The following is a 20,623-nucleotide window of genomic DNA, read 5'->3' on the forward strand; positions in this document are numbered from 1 at the left end:
AGCCTGTGGATCATGGTGTTATAAAATATGTAAAAATGTTGTTTCAGCCTGACTCTGTAAGAAGGCTGATGGTCTACAAAAGGAAGATTCAAGATTTTCATTCAAAATATTCCATCAAAGACACCGTTTTAATGTGTCTTCTGCATGGAAACAGGTGTAGAGTGAAACACTGAAGATGTTAGCAAAAACTATTGCTTCTTGTCATCTGATGATGAAGAAGAACTTTTTGAAGGATTTAGTGAGCATAAAGGCAAACAGATGGCCACTGTATGTGTTGAAATCATGGAATTAGTGGACTGCGAGTGCTGAAAATCCAGTGAAAAAACTTTTGAGAGATGAACTAGATGAATGGTTGGCAATTGACAAGAATGCTTCTGCTACAGTGACATTAAATACTGGTGAAATCATAGAAAATGTTTTGAATAATGACAAACCTAAAGTTCAAGGAGAAGAAAGCAATGATGAAGGGGAGTCAGAGGAAAATGTCTCTTGGGAAAATTACTGCTGAACGATTCAAAAATGTATTGGAACTTATTGAGCAACCAAATTGCTTTTCTGCTCAAACTGTAATGCAGGTTCACCGTATTCTTTCACACTTTTTGCATGAGAGAAAGATGGCATGCAAACAAGTGGAAATAAGTGATCTATTCAAGAAGGTTAGCAAACCTGAATCTCCTCAGCCTTCGACTTAAACTCACAAAAGTTCTGTTGAACCTGATGAAATGCCATTAGAGTATCCAGAACACAGTGAATAAATTGCACTGGAGCTATGACTGTAGATGCTGGAATCCGGAGCAAAAAACAGCTGCCGGCAGAATTCAGTGGGTCAAGGACCATCTATGGAGGCAAAGCAATGGTCAATGTTTTGGGTTGAGACCCTACATCTGGACTGGTGCAGGGTCTCGACCTAAAACGTGGACTATCCTTTTGCCTCCAAAGATGCTGGTTGACCAGCTGAAATTTTCCAGCAGTACATATTTTGAATAAGTTTCACTGCCCTTTTGGAATTAAATGATTTTTAGTTCAAACAGTCGCTGAGTGCAGGCTTGGATTTGTGTAAAACAAAATCTACACATAATTAATTGAGATAGGCTCAAACACTGAATTTTCAGGTATATGCAAAATAATTGTGAAAAGTCATTTTTAATTTTTTACATTTATATGCAAGGACAGTGTAGTTGTAGGGTGATTAGCAGAGCATCTGTTTTGAAGATTTGGCACTTGAGGGGCATAGATCAGGTGAAAGCACATAGTCTTTTTTCCAGGGTTTGGGAATCAAGAACTAGAGGGCATAGGTTTAAGGTGAGAGATTTAATAGGAACTCGGGGCAACTTTTTCACCCAGAGGATGGTCCGTATATGGAATGAGCAACCAGAGGAAGTTGGTACATTAACAACATTTAAAAGATACTTGGACAGGTACATGGATAGGAAAGACTTGGAGGGATATCAGCCAATCACTGGCAAATGGGATTAGTTTAGATGGGAAGCTTGGTCAGCAGGGACCAGTTGGGCCAAAGGGCCTGTTTCCGTGCTGTATGACTCTATTACTGATGGTGAGTACAGTCATTCATTTGATTTTTTTTTGTTAATACTATTTAGCCTTGAAAGACAGAATTAGTATAAAACATTTATTTAAAAGGGCAAGGAGATGACATATAATTTAGTAATTTATTTAAAGATTTTATGCATACTAGTGCGTGATGTACAGTTTTTTTGAACAATTCTCGTGTGACTGGCATATTTATGCAACCTGCACACCCCCCATTCCCCATGGATGCCTGAGTATACAGTAATTAGTTTTTACAAATCAGAGTATTGGAAAGATTGTTCAACTTTACCAAATTTGATGAGATTTACCTGGTGAATTTAGGTACTGTCCTAGATTGTGCCTGGCAATGGAAATCTGTTGTAAGAGTTGGTGAAAAAAATAATTAACTGCATGTGTTAAAGGCTAGAGTTATTATATAAAGATGATCCATTGTTCTTGGCTAGTTACAAAGCTGGAAATGGCTAGCCTGATGCTTCAATTTCTGATGCTGTTTTGGAGGCACTTCTGCAAGAAATGAACCAAAAATGGTTTGCCATCCAGTAAAGCAATGTGACCTAAATTCTTGTTGGGACATCAATTTATTGTACTAGTTGGGACATCTGTTTCCCCAGCTAGTGACCCCATTTTACATGATATTCTTGGGTAGTATTCCATTGGTACTGACTAGGTCTGAATCTGCTTAACTGAATATTTACAGAGAGTACAAGTTCACTGATCCCATTCCTCCCTGTCCAAATAATATGAAAACAAATGAGGAAAAAAAAAGCCCAACTATGTTTTTTGTTCCAAAGTAAGGCAAGCTAGGAGGACAAATATTGACAGCTACATTGATTTTCCTTTTATCATGTTTCCCAGCTTTAACCATGTCCCAGCTTAAGCTGTGAACACTTTATTCATACCACTTATAACTGGAACTACCACTTCCATTACCATTTGAAAAATGAAGTCAACAAGCCACCATACTAACACAATCTGCCAACTCTTACTCCATAGTCTATTCCATGCAACATTCAACAGTGCAGCTGGGAAATTGCTGGTGGAGCTTAACCAGCAAGATCAGGCCTTTGACATTTGTACAGGAGTCGCAAAACCTGCATGGGTAAATGCCAACCATTTTGTCAAAGTTCAGGTTATAGAGAAATTTACTGGATGCTGGTGGGAAATTTTATTTTGTTGCTCATTTTCCAGCTGTTGAACACTTTCTTAATTTTGTCTTTAATTATTCCATTGCTTTGCTTTTCTTAACTTTTCTCATACCTCCTTTAACATTTTTCACCTTCCTTTTCTCCCTCAGTGATGGGGCATGTAATCATAAATGGACTGGAGCTGATTGGAACAGGACGATCTGTTTTGCTGGATAAGGATCTGGATGCCTCAATCAAGAGGATGGTTGAACTTTCAAAGACACAAGAGATCACCAAGCGGGAACGTTTACATGTGGAGGCATTGCAGATGTTTGCAAAGGGGTAGGAAGAATTAGTTTGATATGCTTTTTATTTGTAATTAAAATGAAAATCTTATTTTTGTGTCCATGACTAATATTTATTCATATGGTCTAATCATAGGACTAGTGAAATTTGCCGTCCCACCACTTACACCACCTGTATTTATGTTTAGGATAACCTTTTAGTCTCTGTAAAGCACGACTAAGTTGATGTTAGGAATAGTAAAATGGATGCTTTCAAAGTCATGTTAGCTTATTAAAATATATCACTGTCTACCAGGACACCATGGTCACATCACTGATCAGCACAACCCACAAGCATGTGGGATTGATAATTAAAAGAAAAATTTGAGTTATGCATAGGATTTTATTACTGATAAAAAAAAGAACATTGTTTCCAAGTATGTTTACAGGGTGTTTTTATTGGTTAAAACTTAAAAACCCTCTGTCTCAGGAATTGAGCGTCACTGACCTCAAGGAATACTGCAGTGAGTAGTGAACTTTGAGATATGGTATATATCAACTATAGCCGCCTGAAAGGATTCTCAGATTAAGAAGCTAACTATGACTGTAACCATCATATTTAATGGCAGACGAGTTTACCTTGGGTTTTAGCCTGTAGTTGAGGTCACCAAAGGTTTCAGATCTGCGTATTAACTCTCTATTTAAACTTTAACCACCATAGACATTGCTCCTCACAGAGATTTGAGAGAGAAGTGTGTGCCCTGAATACTCTGGCAAATGAGGTTTGCCTTTTAGATATTGTTTTGCTTTGCTTTCCTTAACTACCTCATTTCTCATGCTTTTTACTAATTGGAGACCATATATTTTTCCCTTTCCTTTTCTATCTTGGTGATGGGGCATGTAGTCATAAATGGACTGGAGCTGATTGGTGCACTTCGCTGCTTCCTCTGGGTGCTGTATGCATGCATGCAGCCTCTCAAATGTCTTTGATGCATTTCAAAGATATCCAACAAAACCTGTGGGGCACCAGACAAGGAGGGTCATTGAAATTTAGTCTAACTGCTGAACTGGCAGGTGCAGGTTTCTGAATGAATAGTTGGCATTTAAAATGGTGTGGAGGGAGTAGAGAATATGCAAGTGAGATTGTGTGTGTCCGCTTGAATTGGGTGGCCAAACCACAGTGTTATGAAAACTGGTTGGTTTTTGAGTGACTGCTGACAGTTAACCTTTAGGATAATGTGACTGAGTTCAACTTGGAAAGGTTGGAAAGTGGCATTGGATATGTCGTCATTAGGTCATGCCTGGTACTAGTTCGCTCTAGAAAATAACTGGTCTAATTATGATAGTGAGAAAAAAATTGCATGGAACTGGTTGGTTGTTATGAAGTTTGTCTTTTTTAAATCCAAAAACTCTTGGAGTGGGGGGTGAAGTACAGTATGACACAATTGAATTTCTAGGCCATTAAGTGTTTTATAAACCTTCTTAAAGTGTAATTTACTTTAATCTTTACAACCCACCTTTATGTAAAACTGCCAAATTTAGGCAGATTTAAGTGTCCATTTTCTGTTAACTGTTTATCCAGAATGAGCTGAGCACCTTATAACAGCTTGCATGTATATGGTCACTCAATCATTTTCCTCTATAACACACCTTTCTTTGTATCACAGGATTGTAATCAAGAACAAATTGAGGCAAAGAAAATAAGGCAATTAACCAAAGGCTAAGTCAAAGTAGTAGCTTTTAAGTAAGCTCTTAAAGGAGGAAAGTGAAAGCGAAAAACAGTGAGGTATAGGACAGAAATCCAAGAGGTCAGGGCCTTGGTAGTTGAAGAGATATCTTAAATGACAAAACCATTAACTTGGGGATACTCAGTTGCACAGATTTGGAGGAATGCAGAATTTAAATCTGGAGGAAGTTGTAGGGATATGGAGTAGCAAAATCATGGAGATTTTGGGGGGTAAAATGGATGCAAATTTGATGTTATGCCACAAATGTAAAATATTACAGCAAACAGCCAAGAACTTTGAAGAGATAAACTTAAAGGGATGGCTTAAAGCTAGATGGTGAAGTAGAGAGACTGCAAAGATTTGGGAGGAGATTCCAGATCTTGGCGCCCAACCAATTGCTGTTTTGTCTGGTGACAGGGCAACTAAAATTAGGATTGTGTAAAAGGGCAGAATTGTTGATTCATAGAATCTGAGGAACGCAAGCTATAGAATTTCATAGAGGTACTGAGGTATCAGGCCACGGATGGATATAAAAACCAGAATGTTAATTTTAAAGTTCGGGTGTTTGGTAGACTGGAAGCCATTGTTAGCAAACCTGGGCAGATGGAAGAATGGGACTTGCTGTGTGTTTAGGGAACAGAGTTTTGGATAAAGTAGGCTAAAAGATGAGAGGTCAACATTGGGACCATAGGAAAAATTGTCTGGAGATAACAGCAGTGACACAAGCAAAGATTTAAGCAACAGATTTGCTGAAGCACAGATAGAGATGGGTGATGTGGAGATGGAGCAGAAGGTCAGCTCATTCAGAAATTATTCATAAGATTTGTTAAAATGACCCCCTACAACATTACTGTATTTTAATATACATACGCGCGTGCGCGCACACACACACACACACACACACACACACACACACACACACACACACACACACACACACACACACACACACACACACACACACACACAACCTGCACAGAGTTAAGAAAGGCAAGTTGTGCTTGACTAAAGTGATTGAATTTTTTGATGTGGCATCATAGAAGGGTGATAAGGGAATGCAGCTGGTGATACTGAAGTAACTTGCACAACTTCCATTGGACCTGTCACAGGATGCAAGACCCCATTGATCTCAATGCTGGTTATGGAGGAAAGATTCAAGATTTGGATATTTTTATAAAATTATGTTGCCTGAGTTAAAGAACTATTTATACTTTTAATTGATTTTTTTAAACCTTTTTAGATGATTTAATAGTTTTTTTATTTAATACCTCTGTGAGCAATCTTCTGTAGTTCACAGAGCCTCACCTCAGGCTTTGCCAACCATCAAAGATCGTCAGGAGCAGAACCTTTCATTACACTGCTTCAGTCTCCATCTGGGGTGTGCAGGGCCAATGATAAATTCTGCATCTAGCCTGGGTAAGTGCAGCATGGGCAGAGATTTCAAGCTCTTTTACTCAGTATTCCTTTGCATCACTACTTTTTCTTCCCCCTTCATTTTTTCATTCTCTTCTGGTTCTGGTGCCCTCCCACTCTCCACTTGTCTTTGCTAATCTACCTCCTATATCTATGCCCTCTAGCCTCAATAACACCGTCAATATTTTGTTCCTTTCCCCATGGTAGACATCACAGCCCTGTGTCGCTGGCTGACAGGTGGTTTGGTGCCATTGCAATGCATGATAGCAAGAAGGATCAGGGGCCATAAAAACATAAATAGGAGCAGCAGTAGGCTATATAATCTATTGCTATATGGCCAACAACTCCTTTCATAACTGAACTCCATTTCTCCCACAATAACATAGATGGAATTCTGTACCCCATATCCCTTCATTGTGCCAAAAATATGACTAAGTCCATTCTTGAATATACTTGATGACTGAAACTTTTCCCCGAGGGCTGTGTTGCATAATCATCATGCTGTAGGTAAAGAAATTTCTTGTTTCTGTCCTAAATTGTCCAAGCCCATCATTCTCACAATATGCTGCCTGGTCCTAAACTATCCTGTCAGGGGAAACAGCTGCTGGCTTCCACCCGATCTAAGAAAGAATGTTACTCAATTTCACTTCAAAAGTCTGCTGTACCTCGAATGCCAGAAATCATTCTTGTGAACACTGCCTAACCCTCACTTCCTTCCTCCTTTCATACCCAATGGAAATTAAATAATTACAATAACTTGTCTTTCTTTTAAAAAAAATGTTCCAGCCCAGAAAGTTTCCAGCACCACCCCCAAATCCATTGATTCTCTTAAATATACAGAAATCCATCGATCTCAATGACTTGGCCCTCAACCAACTGGGATAGAGAATTACAAAGCTTCAAGAAATTTCTCAACATCTAAATGGCCTTTCCTTTATTCTGAGACTGTCCTGTTCTCAATTCCTCAGCTAGAAGAAACATTCTCCCAATCAAGTTCTGTAAGAATTTTGTAAATTTCGGTGAGAGAGCCTCTAATTCTTCTGAACTCTAGAGAATACACGCCTAGTCTATTCAATCTTGCCTTGTATGGCAAACCTGCCATCTCAGGAACCAGTGTGATGATTTTCATTGTTCTCCCCTAGTACCAGGTATGTCATTTTTTTGGGTAAGGTGTCTAAAAGTGTTCACAATATTGCAGATGCAGTGTCACCAACACCCTACGTAATTGAAGTAAGGCATCTTTACTCCTTAAATCCTCTTGTACTAAGGGCCAACATGTCACTTGCCTTCCTAAATAACCTCCATCAATAATGTGGTACTATCAGTTGTGTCATCATTGCTGCATCTATTAAATCAGTAGTCCTCAAAGTATGGCCATGGCCAAATCTGGCTCAATTAATTTTTCTGACCACTGCCCCAATAAATCCTTAAAAAAATTGTCAGAACAGATCAATTTAATAAGCCCCTTGGAAATGGGTATAAATTTGACCATGCACAGCAGAGAAAATGCTCTGGTGAATAGCAAATTATGGCAGAGATCTGCCACAACTACTTGAAATGATCTTGTGGGAGGAAGCTAAAAGACAATGTGACCTTGACCTTTATGGAGAAAACAGACAAGACACAACAGGGGAGCCTGCACAAAGATCTTCCTGCAGCATTTCCCTATCACCATGACAACAGCCTTGGAAAACCAGAAGCTAAGGTGAGGCCAGCCAATCAAAGGCAAGTAGCGAATAAGCCAATTAAACAGAATGCATTGCAGCAGTTCCACATCGTACTGAAATATTTTTATTATTGTTCTTTTCAAGTACCACATCATTAAGCCATCATTGTCAAATAAACAAATTTATACATTTAAGTCACAAATTTTAATGAACTGTGATTGGATGAGTACTTTTGTGTTTCTCACGTAGATCTCACATTATCTGCTTGATATGCCAAGAAGCCATTGTGGTTTACAAGGAATATACATTAGAAGGCATTTAGATAAAATCCTAGGACAAATTCCCTGAATATATGGCTAAACATAGGAAGGAAAAATTTGAGCAGTTGAAAAAAGGCCCTTGCAGGCCAGCAAAAACTCTTCAAAAGGAAATTTGACAATAACATTGCTGCTATTAGTGCCAGCTATCAATGGTCTCAGCTAATGGCAGCAAGTCTTAGACAGAAAAAGAGTTTATTAAGCAATGCATGATACATGCAGGCAACTAAACATGCCCAGAAAACCAAGACTGCTTTGAAGCAGTGAATCTGTCAGCAAGCAGTCACAAGAAGAATAGAGGACATAGTTACAATTTGTTTACATAATTTCAAGGTTATGTCTGAAATTTTTATGTATTTTCTGTTGTTTTGGATAAGAGTAATAATACTGTTGGCACATATCAGTTACTTGTATTCATCTGTGGTACTCACAAATCATGAGGTATTGGCAGGGCTGCATTGTATGAAAGGTACTACTACAGTGACAGACATATTTACAAATGTCTGCAAAACACCTGAGCATCTGAATTTAAAGTTGAAAAGTCTGAAGTGTGTTAATACTAACAGGCAAGGAACATGACATGGAAAGAAACTGGGTTGATGGATAAAATTTAACAGCTGTGTAAACTCATTACCATAGCAAAATCTATTGGATTACACAGTTACTTTGTAGAAAGTCACCAGACTTTAACGAGGTTATGACAATTTTAGTGTCAGTGGTAAATTTCGTCTGTTCTTGTGTACTCAACCACAGACAATTTCAAAGTTATTTGGAAGAAGTTGAAGCACTGCACGGTGCCATCAAATTGAGTAGGTGTGGCAGTGTGTTCAAAAATGTTTGGAGTTGAATACCAAAATCAACACATTAATGATAGAAAAGGACAGGCCTGTGAGCGAATCTTTTGATAGTCATTGCTCTGGAAGCTTGTATTTTTAATTTATCTCAACATTAAATTCCAGGACAAAGGGATGCTAATCTGAGATTTGTATAGCTATGTGAAACAGTTCCAAATAAAGCTGTAGCTGTTTAGTAAGTAGCTAGCTGAGGAAGAACTCTCAAATGTGCAGCGCACATATTTGTAAATAAACATTTTCATGAGTGAGATTGCCAAATCAAGATTCAGATCATGGCTTTCTTATGATTATCTGCATGAATGTGCATTGCTGTCTCCAATATGACACCAGACATTGGACAACTATTCAGTGAGATGCAAGCACATAAATCACACTTAGCGCTTTGGAGAACAATTCTTCCATTTTGCGAGGGAGGTTGATTACATGTTTATTAATGGCCCTTTGGTTTAAAGAAAAACTTGAGGGACCCCTACAGAGTTTATTAAGCAATGCATGATGCATGCAACAACAAAATATGTGCCAAAAAAAGCAGGATTGCTTTGAAGCAGTGAGTCTGTTGGTGAGCACAGTTACTGAAAAAATAGTATGTCAGCAGCGAGGTGCAGAGAAAGCACTCCCTGTTACTTGTAGAACAGGGAGTGCTTTCTCTGCACCTAGCTGCTGACATACTATTCTCTGACTAAATTTTTGAACGGATTATAGATGTAGATAATGTACATTTTTGTGGTTGAATTTTTAATTTTTTTTCTCAGTTCAAGAGTATATTTTGGCCTTTATTAGAATTTGCCATTCTCACAGTATTAGGAAACCAGTCAATAAAGTACATCAGCTGTTGTCCTCTTCCTGTCTCCATTAGTGCAACTGAATTGAAATAAAACATACATTCAAATTCATATTAAATTATTAAAAAGTATTAACTTTCTTCTTGTACTTCAGCATCTTTATAAAAGTGTTTAAAATATACACTAATTACTTGGGAGGGGGAGAAAAAACACCAATCTGAATGACAAAATCCATTATCTCCTTAAAAGAAGCAGAGCTAAGGCTAGGCTGTATCAGTGTCACATTAGACACATGGACTCCTCTAAAATCGTATTTCAAACCATGAAACTGCTTCATGTAGAATCAGTGCACAGATGTGTCACTTCATCCCTTCAACTTTCTGAATGTTGAGAACTTTTCCACACAGTATTGCTGTAGAAGGGGAATTGCATCTTTGAACAATTTCCAAGTCAACTATTATGGGATTCCTCCATTTTCATTCTCATCATCATAAAACATAAACAAAATACCTATGCTAGATTGCCATATATCTTGGGTCTTTCATCCAGAGTCTTACTTTTTTTAAAACTCTGCCTGCTTGCAACGCGTAACATCTCATTTCCAGAAATCCTCTGACAAGTTCTTGCTTTAAAGCTGGCGTGTGTGTCGCAGAATTCTCACTGCAGGGGTCTTTTTGCAATGCAGCTCATGAAAGTTCCATCTACATGACTCATCATGGTCCCAATTAACCCAAGTCTGAACAATGTCATGAGTGATATTATCATCTTTCTCATGCTTTCTTTGCATTTTAGTTACAGTTTCTGTGGGGTCATTAGTACGGCCTGCAGCTTGGGACTGGATTCTTTAATTCTACAGGTGATGTATTGTGTGACAGCCAGTTCTGTCAATAACAACTCTGCAGTTATTTATAAACCATTTCAGGCTTCACTTTAATAATTTCTTGAACAAAGTCTTTTTCATTCATGTAATTTTGCACACCTTTTGTTTCTTGACCCATTTCCACCCATGCATCTACTTTCCAATTTTTCACTATCATCTAGACACTGACCAGTGTATTGCATGGGATGAGTGAGATCAATCAGTATCTATGTCCATGTTTTGAAATCCATGTGCAGCATTTCAAAAGCAAAATTAAAATCTGTAAGTTGCCATGGAATGCTGTCATAGAGATGAAAAAGATATAATTTTTAAAAGGAGGCTGATGGAGTGTAACTTTTTAAAAATATGTTAAAACCAGCAATTTCAAGTCCTAGTAATTTAGTAATAATAGTTTTCTGTCAGCTGTAAAAGGAAATACTGCCCTGTATACAAAGGTGAAATTGACATGAGGGTTCTCCTCTTCACCATCCATAACTTGTGAAACTGTTGCAAAAACTGGGGGAAGCAAGTAAGAACCTCTGAGTAAATTCACTTCCTGTATTCAACTGAAGGAGGGCAGATCAGAGTCAAACTCGTGAGCTCAGAAAAATATGAAAATTAGCAAAGTGACTGACATTCAGTGAACTGTTATAAATATATTCAAAATAAATTTACCATTTTGGAATCCTCAATAAAAGTAATTTATACACTTAAATTAAGATTCGTACTAACATTCTTATGAATGTTTTGTTTAGGTCTCTTCCAAAAGCATGTGACATCTGGGAACAGATTCTTTTGTACCAACCAACTGATATGCTGGCATTGAAATTAGCACACGATTCCTATTTTTATTTGGGATACCAGACACAATTGAGAGATTCCATTGCACGGGTCCTTCCTCACTGGACACCAAAAATTCCACTCTATGGGTAGGTACTTTGTCTTAGCATCAAAAAACACCAAGAGATAAAATTTACCATCAATATCTTTTTAATAGTTTATCATTCATGTGGCTTTATTAAGCTGTGAGAAAGGATAGAAAGACATCTCTGAATGTTGGATTTGAAATTTGATTATTTTGGTTTTTTTTGGCAATATCTGTAAATATCCAAATAATGGAAATTGGGTATTGGAAGTTAAGAGTCATGAAGATGTCACTTACCCCCTGGGGTCATTGACTAACCAGTTACATCTCAGCACCTCAGGGAAGAGAGGATGGCTTTATCCTATTCAATGTTCACTTGCATTCACATGAAAGGTGAGTTGGTTGGACTGTTGTTTACAGTTTCAAGTTCCAAGCAATTGGTCGGTGGATTTTGCTCAACCAGAGATGTTGACATTGGGTACTGAGAGATGCACATTGTGGTGAAGGGCTGCACCCCAGGCTCCTGGTGCTATTAGACAGTGAGGGGCTGGGCCCCATGTAACAGCCTCTCAAGCAGTTCACTTATGCAATGTTTAAGATTGAATTATTAGTGATATTGATATATTTTTGGCATGGACAAGGTGGGCTGTAAGAGCTCATTTCTATGTTTCTATGTGCTGCACGTTTCTATGATTCTATTTAAATGGAATATGTTGAATTGCTTGGTGCAGTGAATTAAGATAATTGTATTTATTGTATGTATTATGAATAATGTATATTTTTGGGAAAAGAAAACTTGAAATCTTTAAAAGTTATCTGAATGGACCCAGACCTGGAAGAGATGAGGCTTATTCACCATGCTAAAGGGGTTCTACAGACAGACCATCAGCCATTATAAGCTCGGATACTATGGTCTGATCTGCTTTTACCCTGCTGAGACAAGAACTAGAGGGCATAGGTTTAAGGTGAGAGCAGAGGGATTTAATAGGAGCCTCAGGTGCAACTTCTTCACCCAGAGGGTGGTCAGTATATGGAATGAGCTGCCAGAGGAAGTAGTTGAGGCAGGTACATTAACAACATTTAAAAGGTACTTGGACAGGTACATGGATAGAAAGGGTTTAGAAGGATATGGGGCAAACATGAGCAAATGGGACTAGCTTAGATGGGAATCTTGGCTGGATTCTGCAGTTGGGCTGAAGGGCCTGTTTCCATGCTACATGACTCTATTACTCTTAAGACTTAATCTTTCTCACCAAAATGTTACAAAAATACAGCCGTGGCAAACAAGATTATGATTACAAAGTTATATGAAAGACACTACTTCAAAGATTGCAATGCAACTTCTCCAAAGTAGAGAAGACCACATTGTGACCAATGCAATGCAGTAGATTGGAAGAAGTACAAGTGAATCACTGCTTCACCTGGAAAAATTGTTTGCATCCCTCCATAGTAGGAGGGAAGAGGCAAAAAGACAGATCTCCTGCAATTCCATGGGAAAGTGCCATGGACAAGGAGTGATTGGTGGGGATAAAGGAGTGAACCAGGGAGTCACGAAGGGAATGGTCCTTTCGAAACACTGAAAGGGAAGGGGAGGGGAATCTTACTGGGGTTGGTGGAAATCACAAAGAATGATCTGATGAATGCAGAGGTTGGTGGGGTGGAAGGTGAGGAGCAGAGGAACTCTGACCTTGCTCTGTCCAGGGGAAGAGAGGGTGAGAGCACAGATGTGGGAAATAGATGCAGTTCAAGAAGAAGGAAGACATTTCAGAGACTCCTATTTGGGTATGTCTCATCATTGGAGACGCAGGAACAGGAGAGTGAAATGGTCCTTACAGAGGCAGTGTGGGGGGAAACAAAAATAGCTGTGGAAGTTGAGAGCAGGATGGAATTTGACAGCAAAAGTAAGGACATTTTGTTTGTAAATTTCTACATCATTAACAGCATTATTTAAATTCAGTATCGTTAATGAGGGTTTATAAAATATTGTGATAAATTTTTATCTTCTGCAACACTTAAAAAATGGACAAGAGCAAATCACCAGACACTTCATTTCTTCTAATGTTTTAGTACTATCATTGGCCTCCAGTTCAGCAAACCTGGAAAGAAATGTTTGAGGGAGGATCATAACTGCAGGCAATTTACGATATAATAAAGAGGCTATTAAAGAGACTATACACCAAGAATAAATTATATTGTTTGTGTCAATGACCTTGTGTTCTTTCTCAATATAGTTACTTGAAAGGTATGTACTCGTTTGGGCTGGTGGAGACAAACTTTTATGATCTGGCAGAAAAAACAGCCAAGGAGGTAAGTGATAACTAAATGCCAAAGGTGAAATAGCACAGGATTAGATTCATGAGTCAGGTTTTTATTTATCATCTCGTTGACTTTCTGTTGGGGTGCAACTGTCTGGTTAGTTCTGCTCTCATCGTACTTATCATGGCCATCTCTCAGGGAGAGACAGCTATGGCAGGTAGTGAAATAAAGGAGAAGTTGCACAGTGAGTTAAAGTGTCTGCTTTTGGAGCCGCTCTTTACAGGGGTTGAAAATTTCAGGATTATGTGATGAAAAATGTTGGCTTGTGCCGAAAAGCATGACAATATATTGATCAAATCCACTTGTTGAAAGCTCACAACTCCACCAACCTGGGTTCATTTCTGACCTTGAGTGCTATCCTGTGGAGTTTGCATGTTCTTGTGATTGCTGGGTTCCTCCAGATGCTCTGGTTTCCTCTCACATCTGAAGCCGTGCAGATTGGTAGGTAAATTGGCCACTGTAAATTGCCCCTGGTGTGTAGCCAAATGGTAGAATATGGGATGAGATGATGAGAAAGTGGGGAAAATAAAAATGGGATTAGTGGAGGATTAGTGTAAATAGGCATGTCTGATTCCATGCTTTATGATTCTTAATATTTCAACAGTTGTTATGCATTGTGTACTTTGAGATGATCAATTGGTGCAATGGTTTAAAAGCCCAGTTGGAGTCTCATGAGGGATTTCTCATTGCTGAATGATTATGACTTCCTCAATGCACTTCCCCATTCATAGAATGTCAATCTGATCAAATATTGTTGCAGGCATTCCTTTCAGCTGCAATCTGATGAGCTATCATTAAAATCGAGCGACAGTCCAAAGGCTTCAAGATCTTGACCAATGGGGAATGGGTGACTCCAAAGAAAATGTATTCTGTGCAGAGATCATAGTTGTGCAAGTGTGGGGCCATTCATCAGGAAATACAGAAATTTTGAAGCAAGCCATTGAAGTTATAGGGTCATTGATATGATATACTCAGTGTAGGTGGACTGTTCATGGCAGACAATTTTATGTGTCATCTGTGATCTTTCAGCTATATACGTTGTTCATCAGAAAGTTCAGGGTAGGATGGGTTATCTCCAAATCACAGGACACTCTCCCATGCAGCTGCAGGAGATGTAACACCTTTCCTTTTACTTCTTCCCTTTCCACCATCCAGCAACTCAAATGCTACTTCCAGGTGACACAGCAATTCACTGGGTAGTAGGATCAAAACCCCAGAATGCTTTTGGGTATCCAGGACTAGTAAGATTTCTTAACAAAATGATTTCAAAGAAATTATCCTGAGAGCACCTTTAAACGCTAGTTATAATTCACTGCATTTTATATAAGGGAACAATTATTAGTTTAACATTTTTTGACAACAATCTGAACAGGAACCAGGTAGTTAATAAACCTCGCTGTTTGCATCATGATGTGCCTATCTCGAGTAGTTCTCACTTAAAATTCAGTAGAGTGAAACTTTAGTGTTGTGATACCTGACTGTGCAAGTCTAAAATAAAAGCTGCTTCATAAGAGTGGTCTCAGGGGTAGTTTGGATTGTCTGTCAATAAAAGTAGTACACCACCACTCTTGATGGGAGATAAAAAAATGGGACTAGGCATGAAAATTCAAGAGCACACTTGCAGAAGTGCTCAAATAAATAACCTTTTACCGGTTGTGGTGCTGCATACATTAAGGTGGTTATATGTCTTGCACCAGAAGCCTCGAACATGTTGCCTATAAATCTGGTATTTTTTGTTTGAATGATTAGTGGTTACTTTCTTTCACCTCCTGTTTTTCCTCCTTTTCCACACTGAAGGAATGGCATGGGCCCATGAAAAGCAATATATTTTTCTTTTAAATATGCATGTTGACTCCTTTATATGAAGGGTCAAAGAGGGCACCTGCATCATGATTTGAGCACCAAGCAGGGTTTGAGGACCATGCTTCTCTTCCCTTTCTGTGCATAGCAGGCAGACTCCAAACTACATGGAAGCAAAATGTACTTGCTGCTTCTCATGGGTGTACAATAAGTCACTTTCTATTTTCATTAATATTTAAATAAAAGCACAAGTTCTGCAGTTTGGTAAACAGATTCTGTATATGCTGGAGGGCATTGGAGAGTGTAACCGCTGCGTTCATGAGACAGGCACCCAGGGAACATAACATGAAAGCAAATCAACAGTATGAACTGTTGTTCTCATTTTTTTTCCCTTCAAAGGGGTTAGCTTTGAACCCAACTGATGCCTGGTCTGTTCATTCCCTTGCACATGTTCACGAGATGCGTGCAGATGTGGATGGTGGATTAAAGTTTATGAAACAGACAGAGAAAAACTGGAAGGTAAGCATTAGAAGTCCAAGCAAAAATAAGTGAATCCTGATCTAGCTCATAAATGTAACTAGGGCAACAAACAGTTACATCAGTAAACCGCACCATGGGAATGGAAGGATTTAAGCTGAATGCTATTCTGGTTGCTTCTGTTTATCTGTTTGATCTTCCCAGGGGTCAGGAAGCTGAGAGGAAAGCTGTCATCACTGTATTTCTGTAATATACTTTCTCATACATAGACTGGAAAAGAGACTTCTTGATTTTCTTTGCAACTGGGTTGCTGATGGCAGGAAAAAATAAAATAAATGTTGTTAGCTCAAGCAACTGGCCATTATAATTGGGTTATTAGATCTTTATTGTTGTGACATCCTGATTCTGTTGTGGTGCAATACTAATAATAATCAAATCTGAGAATAAATAAAGCATTACCAATTTTATACGAGTGCTAGTTCAAGATTAATCCTCTCAGAGGTGAGAATACGTGGGTGCTCTTGCTGTCAGATAGCGAATGGTGCAAAAAACGCAGAAAATATGTTTAATTTATGGAGATAGATTAACAGTTATTACCTTTTTAATTTATTGACAGGATTCTGACATGCTTGCTTGTCATAATTACTGGCACTGGGCACTCTACCATATTGAAAAGGTTTGTGTCATGATATGCATATCTTGATTATTGAAAAGACTTGGATTCTTGCTTCTCATGTTCGATTCCACATGTTAATCATAATCTCACAGCTGGATCCACTTGCTGATTTTCAAGGATGAAGCCTTTGCAGTTCTACTTGAATGTACATTGAGGAGCATGTTATATATTGTCATTGTCAGAAGCTGAACTGATTGAGAATATGAAAATGTTTTTAGAGGGAACTAGATTATGCAGTGAGTTCCACAAAAGGGCTGTTTTTCCACTGGCTGGAAACTCAACATAAGGTTAGTGGGTCTAGGATAGAAAAATTCAGTTACTGCCCTTGAACCTGGTCAATTTCCTGAGGAAGGAGTTAGTTAAATACTTCAGTTAGCCTGCTAGTTGGGAGATTGGCGAGGGAAATGCCATGGCATCTTGACGTGTGTGCTGCAGTGTTTCTGGATTGGCTGCTTCCAGGGTGGCTGAAGAAGAGCCTAGATTGTATATAAAATAATAAAAGAATCAAGTGGGATTATACTTCTTCAGTGATATTTAAAATTGAAGACCCTCCTTGTTCTATTCTAGAGCAGTACTGTACTCCAGGAATAAGTGTAGCACTAGATGTTGGTATGATGTACATAAACACATGACGTATTGTTGGCATTTCATTTATAATTGGAGCGAGGATGAGGGGTTCCTAGTGGAATGAGAACCCATCCAATTTTTCTTTGCTGTCTTTCCTGGTCAGCAATATAGCTGAGGTTAGATTTAAGTCGTTGATTCCTTATTATTTGAGCTAGGTTTAAAGCCAACTCAAATCAGCTACAGGGAAGGTGCAAGAAATGGGTTTCTTTTCCCACAAAACCAGTTTGTAATGAACATGAACTTGCAGCAAAACAAAACTGTCCTGAATTTGGGACTAATTGTCCCATATTATTAGTATGGGTAAGGCTGTACTGGTACACTAATGCAGTTAGGTACAGATAGTTCTGAATTTGAGGTTGCAGGGAAAAGTTGAGGAACTTCTGCAGCTGCAACTACTCACCTCCATGATCTCACTAGTCCATTCTGGGTGTCCTTGTTCTGCCTGGTGAGTGAGAGATCACAGCGGTAAGAGGTTGAAACATTAAATCTCCATCCCAGCTCTTCACCTGTTCAAATCCATTGTCGTTGTCTTTGTTTGGATAGGTATAACTCAAAGGAATGCAAGTGATATCTCAATTCTTACTTAATTACATCACACTCCACCTGCAGAAGTGTCAAAAAATGATGTTCAAAAGAAAGTAATGATAAATCCTAACCTGCTGCATTACTGTGGTAGTTATTGTGACTCCAACCCCAATGCCTGTTTTCCTGACAATTTGTTTGGACAGGAGCCCATGTGATATAAAAGCAAAGTGGGTACATTGAAAACCTGATCCAGGGAATGCGAACAAACAAATATTAAGGACTGGAGAAGGATATGGAATTCTGGCTGGTTGGTTCCACTCTGTCAAATTTTGCATGATCTTACGCTGCTGGTTTATTGATTGTAATGAATGAAAGATACTGACAAAGATGCCCGTGATTTGGCTGAATTTGGATCATGTTGGACCAATTTCCCAATAAATTATTTTAAAAGCACAGCACTAAACCATGCAAGTAGGTCATATGGCCTATAGAGAGGCATAAGAAATAAAAATATCACATTGGTGAAATAAAAGCTTTCTGAAGATAAATTTTAGCACTTTTCTTGAGGCCAAGTCGATAGAGTTTGATTTGATAGCTGCACTGCCCTTATCTAACCTGTGCAAAACTTGAAGTGCTTGATATCTGCAGTAGTCCCCTTTATTAGACTGGGGGGGGGGGGGGGGGTGGATTGGTAGTTGCTGAGGGAAATGCCAATCCACCCACTAGCATATTAAAGGGAACCGCTACGGTCAGTCACATTCAAGTTTCACATTTAGTAACTGGTGTGCTCCGATCTACTCTACATAACGTAGGCTGATATTCATGGAGATAAGGTTGGAAATCAGCCATGGTTTTATAGAATGGCTGAGCAGACCCAAGTGGTCACGTGGCTGACTCCTGCTTCTATTTCTTATTCTTTTTGTTCTTATGAACACCTTGGTTGTGCTTGTATCCTTAACCTTCAATAGAATTTGCTTCATGTTGGTGTCCTTCTCCTGCAGGGTGAATATGAAGCAGCACTCACATTTTATGATGCTTATGTGAGTATAACCTAATTAAAATGTCTGTGAAGATACTTTATAACTGGTTTATTTTACAGAGTGTACAGCTTTTCTGATCTTTTTACTTTAATTTTTAATCAGGGCTATCTCCTGACATTGGATATTTCAGCAGTGAGCGTGTGCTTTGGCATTCAGGGGTACTGTTCCCTTATCAGTGGAAACAATGATGAATTTGACTGGCACTTTCAGCCTTTTGTTATATTTGTAAAGTACTGAGAAGATCTCTCTCTGTTTTTCTGGATCTTTGTATGTGCTTAGTGCTGATATTTTTAGATGCATGTTATCTAGCAACATTGTCATATAAAAAGTGTGACTTAGAAATTTTTCAGTGCAATTTATGGGGACTAAGGGCATTTGGATGACTCCTTTGATTGCAAAATCCAGAAATACCTGAGGTTCAAAGCTTCAGGCTCTACTGGTCACTCATTACCAGTGCACGATGAATAATCTAGCAAAGCCAGGTCTAGGGACTGTGCAAGTGGTGGAGGAGGTCTGGGGCCATTAGAATGACTCAGAGACGAGCAATGATTAATGATACAAGTTGGGGGGTGGGGGGTGAAAGGGAATGCCCAGAGATCAGAACTTGGAAGTATGATGATAGTAGGATACATCAGACCCTGATGGAGTGGCTTTGCCTCATTGGGGGAAGGGCTGCCAGAAATCAAAAGCTTGCAGGAGACCTCCAGGGATTGGGAATTGTGGTGAGGGATGGGTGTTCAGTGTCCAGAGATCAGAGTTTGGAAGTGAGGAAGAAGCCAGAGGGAGAGCTGGCAAGAGTGCCTGGAGGTTTGGCCTAAAGGCAGAGTGACACTGGAGATTGAGGCTTGAGGTAGGAGAAGGTTGTGGTGATTAAAACATATGTCAGAGATCAGAAACTGGGGGTGGGGCGTCATTGAAAGACCTTCTAGGGTGAAGGGGCATTGATAGTGGATCAAAGGAGAAAAGATGAATTTAAAACTGGCAGGTTCTATTGAGGCTTTGTTTAAGTTACACTGCTGTGAATCCTTCTGCACAATGAAAACATGGTTGTTGTGGGAATGACTAATAATCATCATTTTTTAGAACAAATGGTTTGGTTCCTGGGCAAAGCTCCCATGAACCATTGCACGGGAATGACATTGGTGTGGAAATTGCACCACCAGCGCAAGGATGGTGTTCAACTCGAGCTGCCCTGTCAGATTTTGAAGGTAGTACCAGGAAATGGACGCTCTCATGTTCCACTCTGGAAATAAGAACTTTTCAAAAGCAAAAAAACTGATGGGAAGCAACTCTTAAGCGTGACTGAATTTCCAGACTACTGTCTTTAAAGAGGCCCTTTAAAAAAAAAATTCCATTGCAGTTGATATCATCTCAGCACTTCATATGTGACATCAACCAGTGCATTGCCCCAGGATCCCTAGAGCTTTCCTTATGGATCTATACCTTATCTACCTATCACCTACCAGCCTGTCTCACTCCTCCCTCTCACTTCTCTATACTGGCTATCTTCTCTATACTCTCAGTCCTGATGCAGGGTCTCGATCCAAAATGTCAACCATTCCTTTGCCTCCACAGATGCTGCTTGACCTGCTGAGTTCTTCCAGCAGTTTGTTTTTTTTTGCTTCAGATTCCAGCATCTGAAGTCTCCAGTGTCTCCACTGAACTGTCCTTTGTTTTTTTCCTTCTACTGTGATTAACTTCTTTGAAGAACTCTTTTGA

General features: G+C 39.0%; 1 protein-coding gene across 12 annotated transcripts in view; it reads left to right on the forward strand.

Annotated features, from left to right (window-relative positions):
- The window catches only part of ttc38 (tetratricopeptide repeat domain 38), a 59,495-nt gene that overhangs the window by 27,692 nt on the left and 11,180 nt on the right, over positions 1–20,623 (forward strand). For all 12 annotated transcript variants that reach the window (XM_052029850.1, XM_052029853.1, XM_052029860.1 and 9 more), the window contains 6 exons: positions 2,846–3,017; positions 11,334–11,507; positions 13,675–13,750; positions 15,959–16,078; positions 16,653–16,712; positions 18,866–18,904. In XM_052029850.1, the coding sequence (XP_051885810.1) occupies positions 2,846–3,017; positions 11,334–11,507; positions 13,675–13,750; positions 15,959–16,078; positions 16,653–16,712; positions 18,866–18,904 (641 nt within the window). The remainder of the gene's footprint in view (positions 1–2,845; positions 3,018–11,333; positions 11,508–13,674; positions 13,751–15,958; positions 16,079–16,652; positions 16,713–18,865; positions 18,905–20,623) is intronic.

This window comes from Pristis pectinata, chromosome 15, assembly GCF_009764475.1.
Source record: "Pristis pectinata isolate sPriPec2 chromosome 15, sPriPec2.1.pri, whole genome shotgun sequence".
NCBI classification, from domain to species: Eukaryota; Metazoa; Chordata; class Chondrichthyes; order Rhinopristiformes; family Pristidae; genus Pristis; species Pristis pectinata.